We start from the raw sequence: 16,188 nt of genomic DNA on the forward strand, positions 1-16,188 counted from the left end.
CAAATTTATGATGGGGATTCAATGAGATATGGCACAGAGAGGAAGCCTCCAGGATGGTGTTGGCACTGTAATGGATTCTCAAGAAATTTTAAAGTTGAATGAGAATAATAATAAAAATAATAATGAGATAATACTGAGTACTAAAAATTTAACAAATGCTTCTCACAATACTCCTCAGAACAACCATAAGAGCTATGTGTTATCACTATCCCATTTAACAATTTAAAGAAAAAAATCTTAGGCAAGGTAATCAAAGTTATAGAGTAAAAAAGGGGCAAAGCTCCTGCTTTTCAATATCATGTTCTATTTTCATAATCTGGTTTGGACAATTGATAAAAGATGCTGCGAGAGGTCACATCAGTCAATATTTTAAAGGATGATACCTCTTAGAAGGATTATGACTCTTGCATAGTTATTAGTGTACATACTAATTTTAAAAAAAGTATAGTATTTAACAAGCTCAGACACCCACACTGCCAAAACTTTGATGACAACAACAAAGCTCCTCCCAAGGAAAATACCTATGACTGTACACTCATAAACTTGCTAATAATTTCAAGGGTTTCAAGGACTTTGAGGTCTAGCCAGGACCTCTCCAGAAGTTCACAGTGCTCAGTTAAGGAATGCTACAAGAGAAGAAAAAATCAAAGTGTTCTCATTTTTCTAGAAAGTCAGACTTAGAGCCTCAGAACAATCTATTCCTTCTTAACCCATATCTAATTAGTCATGTTCTCCAGTTAATGCCTTTCTACTTCACCTGCTACTTACTATTCCTAGTGAAGCTGCTCCTTTCAGCACTCATTACTTAGGACTCAGATTGTTGCAGTGGTTTCTTATGTTTTCAGTCTTTACCTCTTTAACACATCTAAACATCACTACTATTCAGATTTAAGCAACAAACATTAACTGAGAGGCTACTATTTTTTAGATGCACATATTGGGATGGGGTCATAGAAAGGAAATATGCGTAGCTCCTGACCTCAAGAAGTTTATAGTCCCATAGGGAAGACAAACAAATAGTTTTAATATAACTTCCATACAGAAGTAAACACAAAATACTAGAAGAACTTTTCCTAGCAGAGAGAAAAGAAGATGCTGTGGGATCTTGCAAAGGGGGGTCAGAAAAGCTTTCTAAAACACAAACTTGGTTTTAAGGACCAATAGAAGTTATCCAAAAAAAAGCAAGTTGAGGGAGAATGGAGAGGAAGTTCAGACAAGTTACCCATTGCGAACAGAGGCACTGTGCTATCAAACATATCTCCTTAAAACACTCCCTTTATCATTCCACCACCACACTTGGAAATTTACAATAATTCCCCACTGCGTATGGGACACTTCCCCCTTGATTCCTTTAAAGCCTAGTTTGAATCCTTCCTCTTCTATGAAGCCTTTGTTTATAATTCCAGTCTCTGGTGCTCTCTCTCCATTTTCTCTCCTCTTTTTTCATAAACCTCCCAGTGCTTAGTTGTTGCACAACTCTTTCAGTATTTACTGTATCTTGTTAGTAAACTTCCTGTAGAAATCGTTCTTGAACCACTCCAACTAAGTGGTAACCATCTTATCAATAGGAATCCTGCCTATCACTGCATCTGGCCCAGTCCCCTGTCTGGAGTGGGGTCTCAAAAAGTCTCTGCTTTTGCACAAGAAATACATTTTCTAATAAGTAGTAGACTAATAAGATCATAAAGTTGTGAGCCAATGGAAATGAGAACTAATCCTTTCTCCAACACTTAATTGAATGTCAGTAAATTTACTTTTTGAACGACACAGTTTGAATGCATCTGTGGAATGCAAGATATAACCAAGTCAGACTATAGAACTACAACATTTAGTATTAGAATGTAAATATTAGATGTTTTATAAAGTTATAGTATTATATAGATGAAATTTTTGTCTATTTTATTTACATGTATCAAATGCTCAATTTTGCCCATGCACATAATCGTAAAAATGCAATCTCAAACCATTTCTTATATAGAAAAGAATTTGACACATAGTAAGGATGTGTTAGACTCATAAGTCTGAGGAGACCTGTCACTAAGATGTTTTTAGGATTCCATATTAAATTTAGAGAAAGTAACATGATTATTTTAGCTGTTATTCAACTGCAGAATAATGTCCAAATTTAGGTATCTAATATGCTACACATAGTAAATACTAGAAAGCACCCTAATAGTCTTAGACTATATCTTTTTCTCTCTCTTTTTTTTTTTGACTATATCTTATTGGCCTTGATTCTAAACCAGCCATGCATCAAAGAGGGGAGGGAGAAGCATTTCTAAATTGTTTATAACAGTAAATATAATCTGGTCACTCATACAGTCTTTCCTACTATTGCTTATATACAAGGATTTTATGATTAATTTTTCTTTTCTTGGCATTACTGAATTTTGCTACCAAAGAGGCTTTTATTTATTATATTTACAATGACAAAATTTTATAGTTGGTATTATGAGTTGAACTGTGTCCCTCCCCCCACAATTTAAATGTCAAAACCCTAACACCCCAGCAGTTTATAATGCGACCTTATTTGGAAATGGGATCACTGCAGATGTAATTAATTAGGTTGAGTGTATAAATAATTTAATAAACAAAAATCTCAATTAGATAGAGTTGGGAGACCAGAAAGGGGAGCTTACATGCTCTGCGAGGACAATGATAGCAGAGCCCAACAGGAACAAGAAAAACTCCTCTTCCTTCCTGGCAAGGAATCAGCCAATGAAAAGCCATGGACTCTGTTTACTATAGCTCTCCCAACTTCCTATTCTCCTCTAAAAAAGCATTCTCTTTACTTTGCCATTGGAGGCTTGCATGTGGCTTGCCATGGTTACAAACCCCAAGTTGCAATTCTCTTTTGAACCCAAATAAACCCATCTTTGCTAGAGAAACATCTAATAGTCTATTTGATTCAGATCAACAAGGTCATCCTAGAGTACAGCCAGCCCTTAATCCAGTATAACTGATGTCCTTGTAAGAAAAGAGGATGCCAGGTGAAGAGAGGTGGCCATGTGAGTCAAAGTTCAGAGACAGAGATCCACAAACAGGGGGATGCCAAGGATTATGAACCACCATTTGAAGCAAGGCAGAGGCAAGAAAAGATTCTACACAGAGTCTCAGAGAAAGCATATTTTTGCTGATACTTCTAGCACACAGAACTGTGAAAGAATGAATTTCTGTTTTTTTTAAGCCATGTAGTTTGTAACAATTTGTTAAAATAGCTCTGGGAAACTAATATAGGTGATTAAAACAGTTCCAGTTTTACAAAATTCTTTAGTTATCAGTTTGAAGCCATAATTCATTCATTCAGATATAAGAACCACAGCATGAATATAAAATTGTCAATTCACCCAAAAATATTTATTGAATCTGTACAACTTTCCCTCTTCTGTACTGAACACAGATTTTAAATAGGTATTTTTCAGTTGTATGGAAGTTGTTTATTTTGGGGAAAATATATTTCAGAACTTTCAATCCATGTTCTGAGTGCTCAGGAAACTTAATTCAATAAATATGTCCTAATGGTCTAAAATTATTCATGAATTTAACACATAAGCAAATTATTCCTTTAAGAAATCAGAAGACTCATCCTTTTAGTGAAAACTGAATACATTTTAAATGTAATGTTGTATTAATGTGATTCAATAATTGATGACAAAATTTTCAGCCCTGTGAATTTTAAAAATCTCATTTTTATTTCTTGGGAGAGAAGTTTCCAAGAAAATGACTGATGTCCTGTCTTTCACTATGCTGCCTGTGTGGGAGGGAGAGGTGGCTTTATCAGGATCCTCACAGGGAATGAATTCAAGAGTGACTAGAAAATTGAATCCCAGTGTTTGAGATGCTTAAAATCAGATAAAGGAAAATAATATAGAATCTCTTTCTTTGAACATTTTCATGTAATTAAACTCACCAATATTTATTTTGAATATACTATGTACCATGGAATGTGCTAGGGTCTAGGAAATAAATGGGTTATAAGCCCCTTTTCTAATAGGATAGACAAGAATGTGAATAAGAAATGAAAATACAGTGTAATAAGTGCTATGATGTAAATCTGCATAAGGTGTTCTAGAAATAAAGATAAGGAATGGTTGATTCTAGGAGAGCATGTTGGGGAAATCTACATCTAAGAGCTCATTTTAAGGAGACCTTGAAGAATGAATGAGAAGGTACTGGTCGGATACCATGGACAAGGACCTGACTGAGGGGGTAAGAGGGAGGGAAGTTGAGAAGTCTTTCCAGTTTGGTACTGGCTGAGCAGTGATCTTCCTAACAACAACAACAACAACATTTATTTAGCATCTTCTACTTTGTGCTATGACTTGAAGTGTGTAATGAGGTACTATAGTTGAAGTTATTACCAAATTAAAAAAAAAAAAACTTTGGTGGCTGGAATTTGTTTGGAAAAGGGGATACAACTGCCACTTAATGTTTCAGTTTCCATATAACTGAAGGTTCCGATTCACCTTTTAAGGCAAATGTTTCATTTGTTTGCAAAATGCAACACAGTAAGCTGATTTTTTTTTATAATTTTTTTTATTTTCCCACTGTACAGCAAGGGGGTCAGGTTATCCTTACATAGTAGGCTGATTTTTAATGCCAGTAGAACCCATAGGATGGAGATGGAGAAGTCTGAGATGATGTGGGTATAATCTTTTCTACCTGAAACAAAAATGTTGTTTTTACTGAGAGTTGAAATCTCCTGCTATAGAGTCTTATCGTGACTAGGAATGGCCTCAGAGGGGATGGGAGAAAATCTGGGTTACCTTCTTTTTATGCTGGGAAAAGCTGGAGGACTCTGGATGCTGGGTAAGATGGAGATGAGAAAGACCCCCTTGTGCACAGTGCGCCCAGGCACCATGATAATGGCAGGCTAAGGATAGGAATGGACAGAAGACTCCCTGATACGTGCAGTGGCCTCCACTCCAGGAATACTCACCCCTGCAACCTGGTTTTAAATTACTATGTACCTTGAAAGCCCTTTTTATTATAAGATTTCAGTAAAGTTTGGTTAAACACTGAAATTGTTCTTACTTGTGTTAGTTTGCCAGGGGCTACCTTGACAAATTACTACAAACTTTGCAGCTTAGGTAACAGAAACCTTATCATCTCACAGTTCTGGAGTTAGAAGTCCAAAGCCAAGGTGCCTGCAGGATTGATTCTTTCGGAGAACCACGAGGGGGCGATCTCTTCCAGGTCTCTCTCCTTGGCTTGTAGGTGGTAGTCTCCCTATGTATCTTCACATCACCTTCCTTCTCTGTGTATCTTTGAATCAAGATTTCTCCTTTTCATAAAGACTTCGGCCATAGTGGATCAGGGCCCATCCTAATAATTTCACGTTAACTGACTACCTCTATAAAGACTCTATCTCCTCATTAGGTCCTATTCTGAGGTAGGAGTCAGCATTTCAACATATGAACTTGGGGAGCACAAAATCCAACCCATAACAGTTGTTCTTGAAGGAATGAAAAGAGAAATCTGTGTCCACACTAGGGGGAAAGTTATTTGAGAAGTCTGGCTACAGTCTGAAGAGGCTGATAACAAGGCCAAGCCATTTGGAAAAGCTGCCCAGACTGCAGTAGTCTAGACAGATTTGTGGACTGTGAAACATTCCTATGGGAATTCCTAAACTGTTGGAGAAGGGAATTCTGGCAAAAACCTGTATTTTCTGTGGTCAACTGAGTTTGAGAATTATGCATTATTATCTAGGCATTTGTTACCTAGGCTGAGGAAACCAGAGCCACCTTGGTTACAGGTATAATTATCCCCTTTTTATACTAAGAAAACCATAACTGAGGACACCAAGTGACTCTCCTAAGATCCTACTGTTAGTACATAGAACAGACAGTTCTCAAACTCAGGTTTCTGGTGTGTGTGTGAGACCTTAAACACTAATTTTTGCGAAGGGAAAAGAAAGAAAGATGGAAAGTAAATTTGAAAATAAATAATTCCAGAAATTATTATTTCTACTATTAATAGGTAATCTATCTGCCATGGACATGATTATATCCCCAGTGGTTAGTTGGAATACTCTTTAAAAGTCTGAATAATACCCAGGTAGAGATATACAGACAGTAGAGAATTGGAAGAGAGTTTGGAGGGAAATAGTCAGGTATTTGAGACATGAATAATAAGGAAGAAATAAAAGAGAGTAAGAAGAGGAAACTTCTGAAAATGAAATTCTGGTAAACATTATTTGAGGACAGAAAGAAAAAAAATAGGGAGCAGGAAAATTTCACAGAGAGAAAAATAAATGAAAGTAATGCCATAGGGAGTTCCCGTCGTGGCGCAGTGGTTAACGAATCTGACTGGGAACTATGAGGTTGCGAGTTCAATCCCTGACCTTGCTCAGTGGGTTAAGGATCCAGCGTTGTCGTGAGCTGTGATGTGGGTTGCAGACGTGCACAGATCCCACGTTGCTGTGGCTCTGGCATAGGCAGACGGCTACAGCTCCGATTAAATTCCTAGCCTGGGAACCTCCATATGCCACGGGAGCAGCTCAAGAAAAGGCAAAAAGACAAAAAAAAAAAAAAGTAATGCCATAGGAGTTAAAGAAAGAAAGATTTTCAAGGGGTTCCCACTGTGGCTCAGACGGTTAACCTGCAGGTTCAATTCCTGGCCTTGTTCAGTGGGTTAAGAGTGTGGTGTTGTCGCAAGCTGCAGTGTAGGTCACAGATGTGGCTTGGATCCAGCAGCTCCCGTTCGACTCCTAGCCCAGGAACTTCCACATGTCACAGGTGTGGCTATAAAAAGAAAAAGAAACGGGGGATGGTTTAGAATATTTAGATCAAGAACCCAGAATTTGGATGAGAAAAGCATAGGATACCTCTTTCTCCAAGAAAAAAAGGTAGAGGAAGAAAAATTTAGCAAAGATGTTTATGATTTTTGAGGTGAATGGTAGAGGGTGAGTCTGCATGAAAACATATATATTTTTTTAAGGAACAGGGTATGGAGACATAGGCTGAGAGTAAGAGAAGTCAATAGGAGGCAGTGCACAGAGAGCAGAGGTGAAGTTTAGTGTGGTGTTAGAAGAGAAACTTCTCTGCAGATAAGCAAGGAGTGCTAGGCTCCAGGCCCTGGGAGTCCACAGTGACTGCTTTGAGGGGGTTTACTTAACAAAATCAGTAGCTGGGAGCAGGTATACTCAGGACAGAGTATACTCGGGACTGAGGAGGGTTGGGGAGAAAACTATACAGGGACAAAGACAAGGTGCCACAAATATCTAAAATGTTTGGTGAGAGTACGACTGAAATAACTGACAGATCCCCACCAAGAGGGGAAAATAAGGGAAAAGCCAAGAGGTTTAAGAGACCAAGGGCCAGGAAGAGAGGTGTACAGACCATGCAGACCTTAATGAATCTAAAGAAAAATTTACAAATGAAGGAACAGAAAATAATTTATTAGATATATGTCTCTCTTTAAAAGTTTAGGTAGAATGCGAATTATCTGGGCATCTCTTACTCTCTGAAGTTTCTCTTGTGTCCCAGAAGCATGATATCAAGAAATTAGTGTTTATAATCATAGCTTCCTGAGATATTCCTTTGTGATTTCCATTTTGTATTCACTCTCTAAAATGATCTCAATATTTTATAACAACTATAAATAGAAGCTAGCCTTGAAAAGTTGTATAAAATTCTTAAAAACATACATACATATATATATGTACTCCAATAATAAAAAATGACCTTAGGATTCCATTTTTAATTTAAAGATGGCTAGAGCACCATCTGTCAAAGATGATTTAACATATCTTTTAATTGGATAGTTTTGCAAGTGCTTCAAGGGTTTTATTTTCCTTGAACATAGTAGAAAATAAGTATTTTAAATTCCGATCAGGAGAGAAAATTTGGAGAAAGATAAGTTTGTTTAATAAAAAGAATAACAATTCCTTTAATCCCAGCATTCTATCTTGAGACTTATATTTCTTCATCTCCTTCAGAGAATATTGAGTATTTAAATTCCATCCTCCTCATGGCAAAGCAATGCAGGCTTTGCCTACCTTTGTATTCATAAAGCAGAGGGGAGTTCCCCTCATGGCGCAGTGGAAACAAATCCGACTAAGAACCATGAGGTTTTGGGTTCGATCCCTGACCTCTCTCAGTTGGTTAAGGATCAGGCATTGCCTTGAGCTGTGGTGTAGGTCCCAGATGCAGCTCGGATCTGGTGTGGCTGTGGCTGTGGCTGTGGCCGGCAACAGTAGCTTCAATGAGACCCCTATCCTGGGAACCTCCACATGCCATGGGTGCGACCCTAAAAAGCAAAGAAAAAAGGCATAAAGTAGAAGAACACCTACAAATGTGGTAGGGTTTTGTTGTTGTTGTTGTTGTTGTTGTCAATAGACTTTTCAAGTATTTGTTATCTCTCAGCCAGCTATTCAAATCCCTCCATAAGTGAAAACATATGAACCAGAATGATAAAAAAGACACTACCAACCTAGGAAGGCTTATTTCCACTTCCTCTTCTTGCATCTCAGAGATCCACTGCAGAATTTGATGAGCAGTAATTAGCTTTTCCATTTCTTCTATGTTCACATCTTCTGCAGGAAGTATGATAATTAAACTAAACTCATCACCTTTATAAGGTAATTCCAAAACCTGGCAGTTCATGGAAGATTCAGAAAAATAACCTGGGACAGAGAAAATAAAATATTAATATAATTGACAATTTCCAAAGCCATGATTTAGAGTGTCATTTTTTGACACTCTAATATTACCGTTAGATTACCATATTGATTACAGTAATATTACCATGTCAAAATATTACCATATTTTGTTCTCAGAAGAGCCTTCATCATTGGGACTTTAACTGCCACACCATCCTTCTGAGTGAAATTCATCAGCTGTGTGTCCTCTTTTCTGAATCTCTGTTTCCAATCCCCCTTGAAATAAATAGCGTTCACCAGGACAAGCCGAGTCAGAGGACCAAATTCCTCCCCTGAAAACATGTCCTTAATTTTTCCTGTGAAAGGGATGAAGGAAGAGGCAGGAAGAAATATGCAACAGTGGTTCAAAGGAACTGCTTTAAATAGAATTAAAACAAAAATTGTATTTTGCTGATCAAGTAAAAACAGGGTGCTTTATCATCTAAACTTGACAATTTTGAGAGTAAAGGGAATCTCTATTAAATATTTCACTTAGGAACAGGTACAAACAGGATTCCACTAGGAACCAGAATGTAAAGGGTTATCTTAGACAAATTTGGACAGACTTAGTAATGGCCTCTCTTTAGTAAGATTATCTGTGCAAATTTTTTTCAGACAGAAAAAAACAAAAACTGAAGATATTTTCTTGCATATTCATCAGTATTTTTCAAACTTTATTTCAAAGTTATTCAGCAGGACCATCAAAATTAATAAGTTAACGCTACCCTCAAAATCTCTATTCTTGCAACTGCAGCCACGGACCACAGGGAAAGGACAAGAAGGAAGTTACTAGTAAGGCTTTCCTTTTCTAAACACCTAGCCTCTTCTTTCTACATCCAGTGAGGATTTGAAAGCTATGAGACAATAGCATGATCAGATGTCATGGAGCTGTCTAGGGATGTTCTCATTGCATATCTCACTAATAGGACTTTCCTGTGAACACTGGAGACAACATCCATCTCACATTTTCAACTTATGCTCCCACACTGGAGACTTCCCATGAAGAATACAGTCACATCTTACACATCACAGTTTTTTTGTAGCAGAATGAATGAACAGAGGAACCAACTACTGCTCATTGAGAACCTGATATATGCTTGCCACTTCATATACCTTATTTTTAACCTACCAATAATCGTGAAAGGTTTTTATAGTATCCTCATTTTGAATGGGGCATAGTTTGTATCTTGTCAGGATTTGAACTCAGATCTGTATGAATCTAAACTTATGTTCTGTTAACTATGTTACTGCACAGCCCCTTTGGAATTTTTGCTCCCTTTTATTTAAAGTTTAGATTACCAGTTTATGATAGGACTATCAGTATTTATTATTAAACATGAACACTTCCAACCAAGAGGTGTTAATTATTTATAGCATATGTAGGAAAGAAACCATCTGAGATTGACAGATCTAAGTTTTACCTGGCCAAAGATATTATTCCTGCTGCCACACTCAAAGGCCCTATGCTTGAACAAAAATTATTAAAATTCTTTTATTAAGAATTCCACAAAGCGGTGTTTATCTCAAAAAATTTTTTTAAAAAAGAATCTGTTTACTTTTCAAAGCAGCTCACAATTTCTTTCAGTTTTACAATTTAGTATAAATTTGAATAACAGAGAAGCAAAATAAGAGATTTGATCCCTGTGAGCCATAATTTAATAGTAAAATATTCAACCATGCTTTACTTTAGGATATTAAAAACCATGAATACAATGGCAAATAATGACTTTATGGAAATGGAAAACTTTACCATCTGTTTTGCTTTCTACCCAGGTACTTATTGTCTCTGCACAAGCCTTTGCGTTCTGAAAATCCACCAGTTTTATGGCACTCTGAAAAAATTCCTTGTTGCCATGGAGATACTGTTCTTTCACAGTGAATCCTTCTTGAAGGTAGAGGGCATTGGCAAGACTGAATGTAAATTCTTGTTTTTTCTCTGAGATGGCAGAGAAAAATGACTTCAGCACAGAAAATTCTTCTCCTAAAAAATAATTATAATGTATACTGACATATTGAACAACATAAAAACAACAGCTTCTCAGCTTTGCTTCTAAGCGCTCCGATTCATATCACCAGTTTTTTGCTCCCTTAGGTATAACTAATAATCCTTTCTAAGTTAGTATAAATATTTTAAGCATTTATCTTCTGTGGAATATACATTTTGTAAAGAAATCAGCTTTCGTACAGGAAAAAAAGCCCATGTAAATTCTTGTCAAAACCGAGAATATGCATTTAAACAGGCTGAAGAAACTTCCTCTTTATAGTCAAATTTAGCTCATTCTTAGTTATTGGAAATTATCTTTAGAATCCCATTCTTTGCATAACATGCAATATTTATGAAAGAAGAATACTAATGAATGCTGATGGGGGCTAAGACACTGATGAGCAATCCTTTTCAACACTGCTTTCATTTTAGCTTAAGAAAGAATTGCTCTCTTATGAGCAACTGTGCCCGTCTGAGTTTTGAAATTTATGAGGTAACCCCTATAATCATCTCTAGAGATGCGTAAGAATCAGAATTGCCTATTTCTTCAGGTTCATGAATCTATATACTTTGGCTGTCTACGTGAACAATAAAAATCTTGAACCACCCCAGCTATAACCACTAGCCAAATGAGTCTGTCAGAATCAGCTGAGAATCACTGCTGGCCTATTACTTACCGTTGGGTCATTCTGACCACAGAGTTTTTAGGAAGGTGTATATGCTGTGAGAGAAGTCTAGCTCTAATTGTACACAGTAGCTTCCTATTAATTACCTATATTTTCACTCCCTTCTGGCTTAATTCTGAAACTCAATTATTAACTCTGGAAACTGTATTTTAAATCTAAGGGGTTTTTTTGTGTGTGTGGTTTTTTTTTTTTTTCCCCAGAGCCTTTGTTTTATTTTGAGTTGAAAACTGAAAATACCACTTTCAAAACTTAAAAGTTGATTACTACATATAGTTAATCTCTCTTAAAGAAAACATAAATGGTTCATCATTAGGAGATATCCTTTGAATTAAAAAAAAGACTGAGAGGAACTTGCTATGAGGTGTCTATTGGAAGTAAGGTGTGAATGTCTGTGTGTATAAACATTTTATCAGAGAGCTAGCAGCCCATGGGGCTTCTTTGTTCAAATATGAACTCATGCCCTCACCGGCAGGGCAGGGAAATGCAGCCCCATTGTCTCATAACTTGTCCAACTCATAACTTCGGTCCCTGCTTGCTTCCTTGTCCTGGTGTTCTTATGCCAAGTACCTACACAACCATAGAGGAGGCCCAGAAGGTATACTGCATTGTACCTCAAGCTCCGTGATTCCCCATTCATGGGGATATAGACTCAGACATAATTTTAGATACAGAAACATCCTTCCATATGATTGGATGTGAAGAATATTAGTAATTCTTTACAGTAATTCTTCACCCTGGAATAACATTAATCTATTTTATTTGTTTATAGAACAATTTTAGATGCAATCATTTCTTTTTTTTTTTTTTTTTTTTTGCTTCTTAGGATGATGCCCATGGGATACGGAGGTTCCCAGGCTAGGGGTCTAATCGGAGCTACAGCTGCTGGCCTACACCACAGCCACAGCAACACAGGATCCGAGCCATGTCTGCGACCTACACCACAGCTCAATGCAATGCCATATCCTTAACCCACTGAGCAAGGCCAAGGATCAAACCTGAAACCTCAAGATTCCTAATCTGATTCGTTTCTGCTGCACCACGACGGGAAATCCAAGGGAGGATTTTTGAAGGAAGGCATGAGAGCATCTTCAAAAGAATTAGCTAAAAGTCAGAAATAAAGTAGCAGGACTTTAAACCAATTTTCAAGACTTTGTAATTTATGAACATCTTTAAAGGAATGGGAGAAGAAAGAGAGAGGGAGAAAAAATTCTAACTCATTTATCAGAGCAAATATATGTCATGTACTTAAGGTCTAAGACTGTGTGACAAACAGTCAGCTGCCCTTTGATAAATCAATGGACTCAGAAGTCAATGAAAAAAGTTGTCACCAACAGCACAAGTTTGGAGAATATAAAGTTCTCTGCCTTATAATTTTGATTTAATTTATAGATTAATAACTTCTTTTAGCACAGATCAAAAAGAACACATATCCATGGAGTTCTTCTGTGGTGCAGCAGGTTAAGGATCCAGTGTTGACACTACACTGCGATGGCGCAGGTTCGATCCCTGGCCCGGGAACTTCTATATGCTACAGGTGGAGCCAAAAAAAACTGAATAAAAAACAAAAAAGAGTATGTATCCATGGCTCCTAAAAAGCAATGAGAATAAGTTTATTTATTCTTCTAAAACAGAGCCATGGTAAACCTACAGGTCATGAAGTGAATGTGATTTTTGGTTTGATTATACCAGACCTCCAGAAAATGTTCTAAAATTCAGTACATGTTTACTTTTCCTGCTGTTACAAGCCCAAAAGCCAATTGTGTGTACAACGTGAAAGATCCAAAGATGAAAACAAAGGCAGTCAAAAGATTATAGATTATTTTAGCCAAAAGGTCCATAGAAATCATCTAACCCAAATTCTTCTTTTCATTGCGAGGAATCTAAAATCCACAGAAACAAGACAACTTGCAAGGTGCCCAATCACAAGGTCATTTGGATGCAGAACTGAGACAAGAGTTCATGCCTAGTTCTCCTTCCATAACCCTCTTGGAATAAAGAAGCAGTTTTAAGGTACTCTTTGATTAATAAGCAGCATTACTAGAGGCAAAGCAAAATGAAGTATTAGTATTATCAGATGCTCAGTAAATAGAGAAGGTACATTTTGAGCAGATGTTTCGGCAATGGGCAAAGAAGGATATCCAGGAGCACTGAGAGACTCAGGGGAGGTAGGATGCCAGGAACTCGATGCCCATCTGTAGAATAATCAGCTTTAATGTGAAACAGGTTGGTAGCAGGAAAAGTAAAATATAGCCTGACTCAACAGATGGCACCTTTTGACAATCAGAGGGAACTGAAGGCAGGGCCAGGACCAAAATGGGTTGAAGAAACAGTCATTTTGGCATAAAAATCTATGGAAATGCCAACAAATTCAGTAATCAAGATAAATAATTTACTGCAAGATATATATATATATATCTTCTTAGGGCTGCACCTGAGGCATATGGAAGTTCCCAGGCTGGGGTCAAATCGGAGCTGCAGCCGCTGGCCTATGGCCCAGCCACAGCAATGCCAGATCTGAGCTCACGGCAAGGCCGGATCTTTAACCCACTGAGCAAGGCCAGGGATTGAACCCGCAACCTCATGGACACTATGTCAGGTTCTTAACCCAGTAAGCTAGAACAGGAACTCCTTGCAAGATGCATTTTAAATCAGTACTAACACAAAGAAATTCATGATGAATAAAATATAAAAATTTTAAAAGGCAGGATCATCAATAGTGACTTTTTTTTCCCTTGGGTTCCAATATGGCTCTACCAGGCACTGCCTTCTGACCAGTCTCACCCTTTTTCCTATCCTTTAACACCATTTTTTCTTTCTTTTCATCTTTTTCGTCTTGTTCACTGTTCCCTTTCTTAATAATGTGTTTCCTTTTCCTTTATTCCTTAATTTCTCCTTTAATTTTCTTTTCATTTTCCAGAGTTTAGTTTTTATATTGTCTCCCTTTTTTGGCTGGCCTTTCTTTTCTTTTTGCTTTTATTCTCTATCTGTGTCCTCTTCTCTCTCCTTTAACAAAGCATAATAGATAAAGTAAGCTTGGTAGATTTTGTTACATGCGTTAAAATGTTAATGTTTAATTGTCCATAGATATTCTTCCAAAGAAAATATAAAAATGTTCATTATTGCTCTTATGAGCTACAACCCTCAGTGAATCATGTTTGGAATTAGTTCCGGGAAAGTTATTTAACCTTTCATTGTCTCAGTATCCTCATCTGTATAGCAGGGTTATGTCCGCCTCACAGAGTAATTGTGAAGATTAAATAAGACAACGTATACCAAGCACATAAAACAGTGACTGGTACAGTATATATATGTTTGATAGTGCCATCATTATTACTATAATCATTATTTGTTCATAATCCAGAGTGGTTAAGACCCCTGTGTTTCTCTGTAAGATGGATTCATTTAAAGTAATTTAAATTTTGGAGGCTCTAGCTTTGCTAGCTTATCATGGAATCAACTTTACATATCTTCGTAAATGTTCTAGTATTTTTTCAAAGCAGTATCATATGATATAAATGTTTCTGGGACCATGGAGTGGGACTTGCTGAAATTAATACAGACAATCAATACTAGATCTGGGAGTTCCCCTGGTGGCAGAGTGGAAATGAATCCAACTAGTATCCATAAGGATGCGGTTTCGATCCCTGGCCTCATTCAGTGGTTGGGGATCCGGCATTGCCATGAGCTGTGGTGTAGATCACAGACATGGCTCAGATCCTGATTTGCTGTGGCTGTAGTGTAGGCTGGCAGCTGTAGCTCTGACAGCCCCTAGCCTGGGAACTTCCATATGTTGCTGATGTGGCCTTAGGGAGAAAAAAAGAAAAGACTAGATCTAGAACCAGTGACTTCCTTTTACATAATTCACAAAGGAAAATTCTTGCAATTAGCTTCACTATCACCAACTTCTTTTCTACATAAATTGCCTGTATTTAAAATGAAACAAATAAAACTTGTCAATAGTTTATTCAGAAAAAAAAAATTCCTATATATAACTACACTGAAATTAGCTATAGTGACTAAATGCCCAAATCAAAAATCTGGATGTCGCCTCTGAGGTTTAAGACATGGTATCTGACTGATGTAAAAGTTTAAAATTCAAATCATTATGTTAATTGGGAGCATAGGACAGCCAGTGAGATGGACAACTATCCCTTCAAATGGGTTACCAGCATTAAAGCATCTACACAGTATCTCAGGCCTTTGGGAGACTAGAAAAAAACCACCCACACACAAAAGGACCTCTGATGGGTTATGTAAATGCTTCTTTTTTTTTCAAATTGTCCTTAAAAACTATTAATCAAATAAGCTTTTAAAATGATTGAATGAATTCTTTCTCTTGATCTCATTTAAGTGAAAAAACTAAATTTTCAATAGAAAACTAATTTTTAAAAGCTTACAAAATAATGAGAGAAGCACACAAAGATTTCTGGGAGAATGTACTCACTGAAGCACTTTTATAAGAGAAGTATTGGAAACTACTTAATGAAGAAGGGGTAAGAAAGTACATAATAGTATTCCCATCAGAGGCAATCAGATGCAGCAATTTAAAAATACATCCTAAAGTAGTTTCATGATATGAAAAAATGATCAGGACATAGTAAGTGCTAGTGGGAAAATAGGTGTATACATATATATGGGTGTATATCTATGTATGCACACACACGTGTATACACAACATAATCTCAACTATGTGTATAGAATTAATTTCTTAATAAATTATTTTGATAAATATTTTCATTAAGAAGTAACTGTTTACATTGACAATTATTTGCATTTATAATTATGATAACTTTATACAATATTTAAAATTTATTAAAGTTTTATGACCCTGAGCTTCTCTAACAGCCTAAAAATAAATTTGGTGATATTTTATCCAG

The 16,188-nt window shown here is 36.8% G+C and overlaps 1 protein-coding gene across 1 annotated transcript in view; it reads right to left on the reverse strand.

The window, feature by feature from the left end:
• The window catches only part of SERPINI2 (serpin family I member 2), a 32,628-nt gene that overhangs the window by 15,593 nt on the left and 847 nt on the right, over positions 1-16,188 (reverse strand). The window contains exons 2-4 of the mRNA XM_047755158.1: positions 10,392-10,622; positions 8,764-8,958; positions 8,434-8,626 (exon numbers count right to left, since the gene is read on the reverse strand). Coding sequence (XP_047611114.1) covers positions 8,434-8,626; positions 8,764-8,958; positions 10,392-10,622 — 619 coding nt within the window. The remainder of the gene's footprint in view (positions 1-8,433; positions 8,627-8,763; positions 8,959-10,391; positions 10,623-16,188) is intronic.

This window comes from Phacochoerus africanus, chromosome 1, assembly GCF_016906955.1.
Source record: "Phacochoerus africanus isolate WHEZ1 chromosome 1, ROS_Pafr_v1, whole genome shotgun sequence".
NCBI classification, from domain to species: Eukaryota; Metazoa; Chordata; class Mammalia; order Artiodactyla; family Suidae; genus Phacochoerus; species Phacochoerus africanus.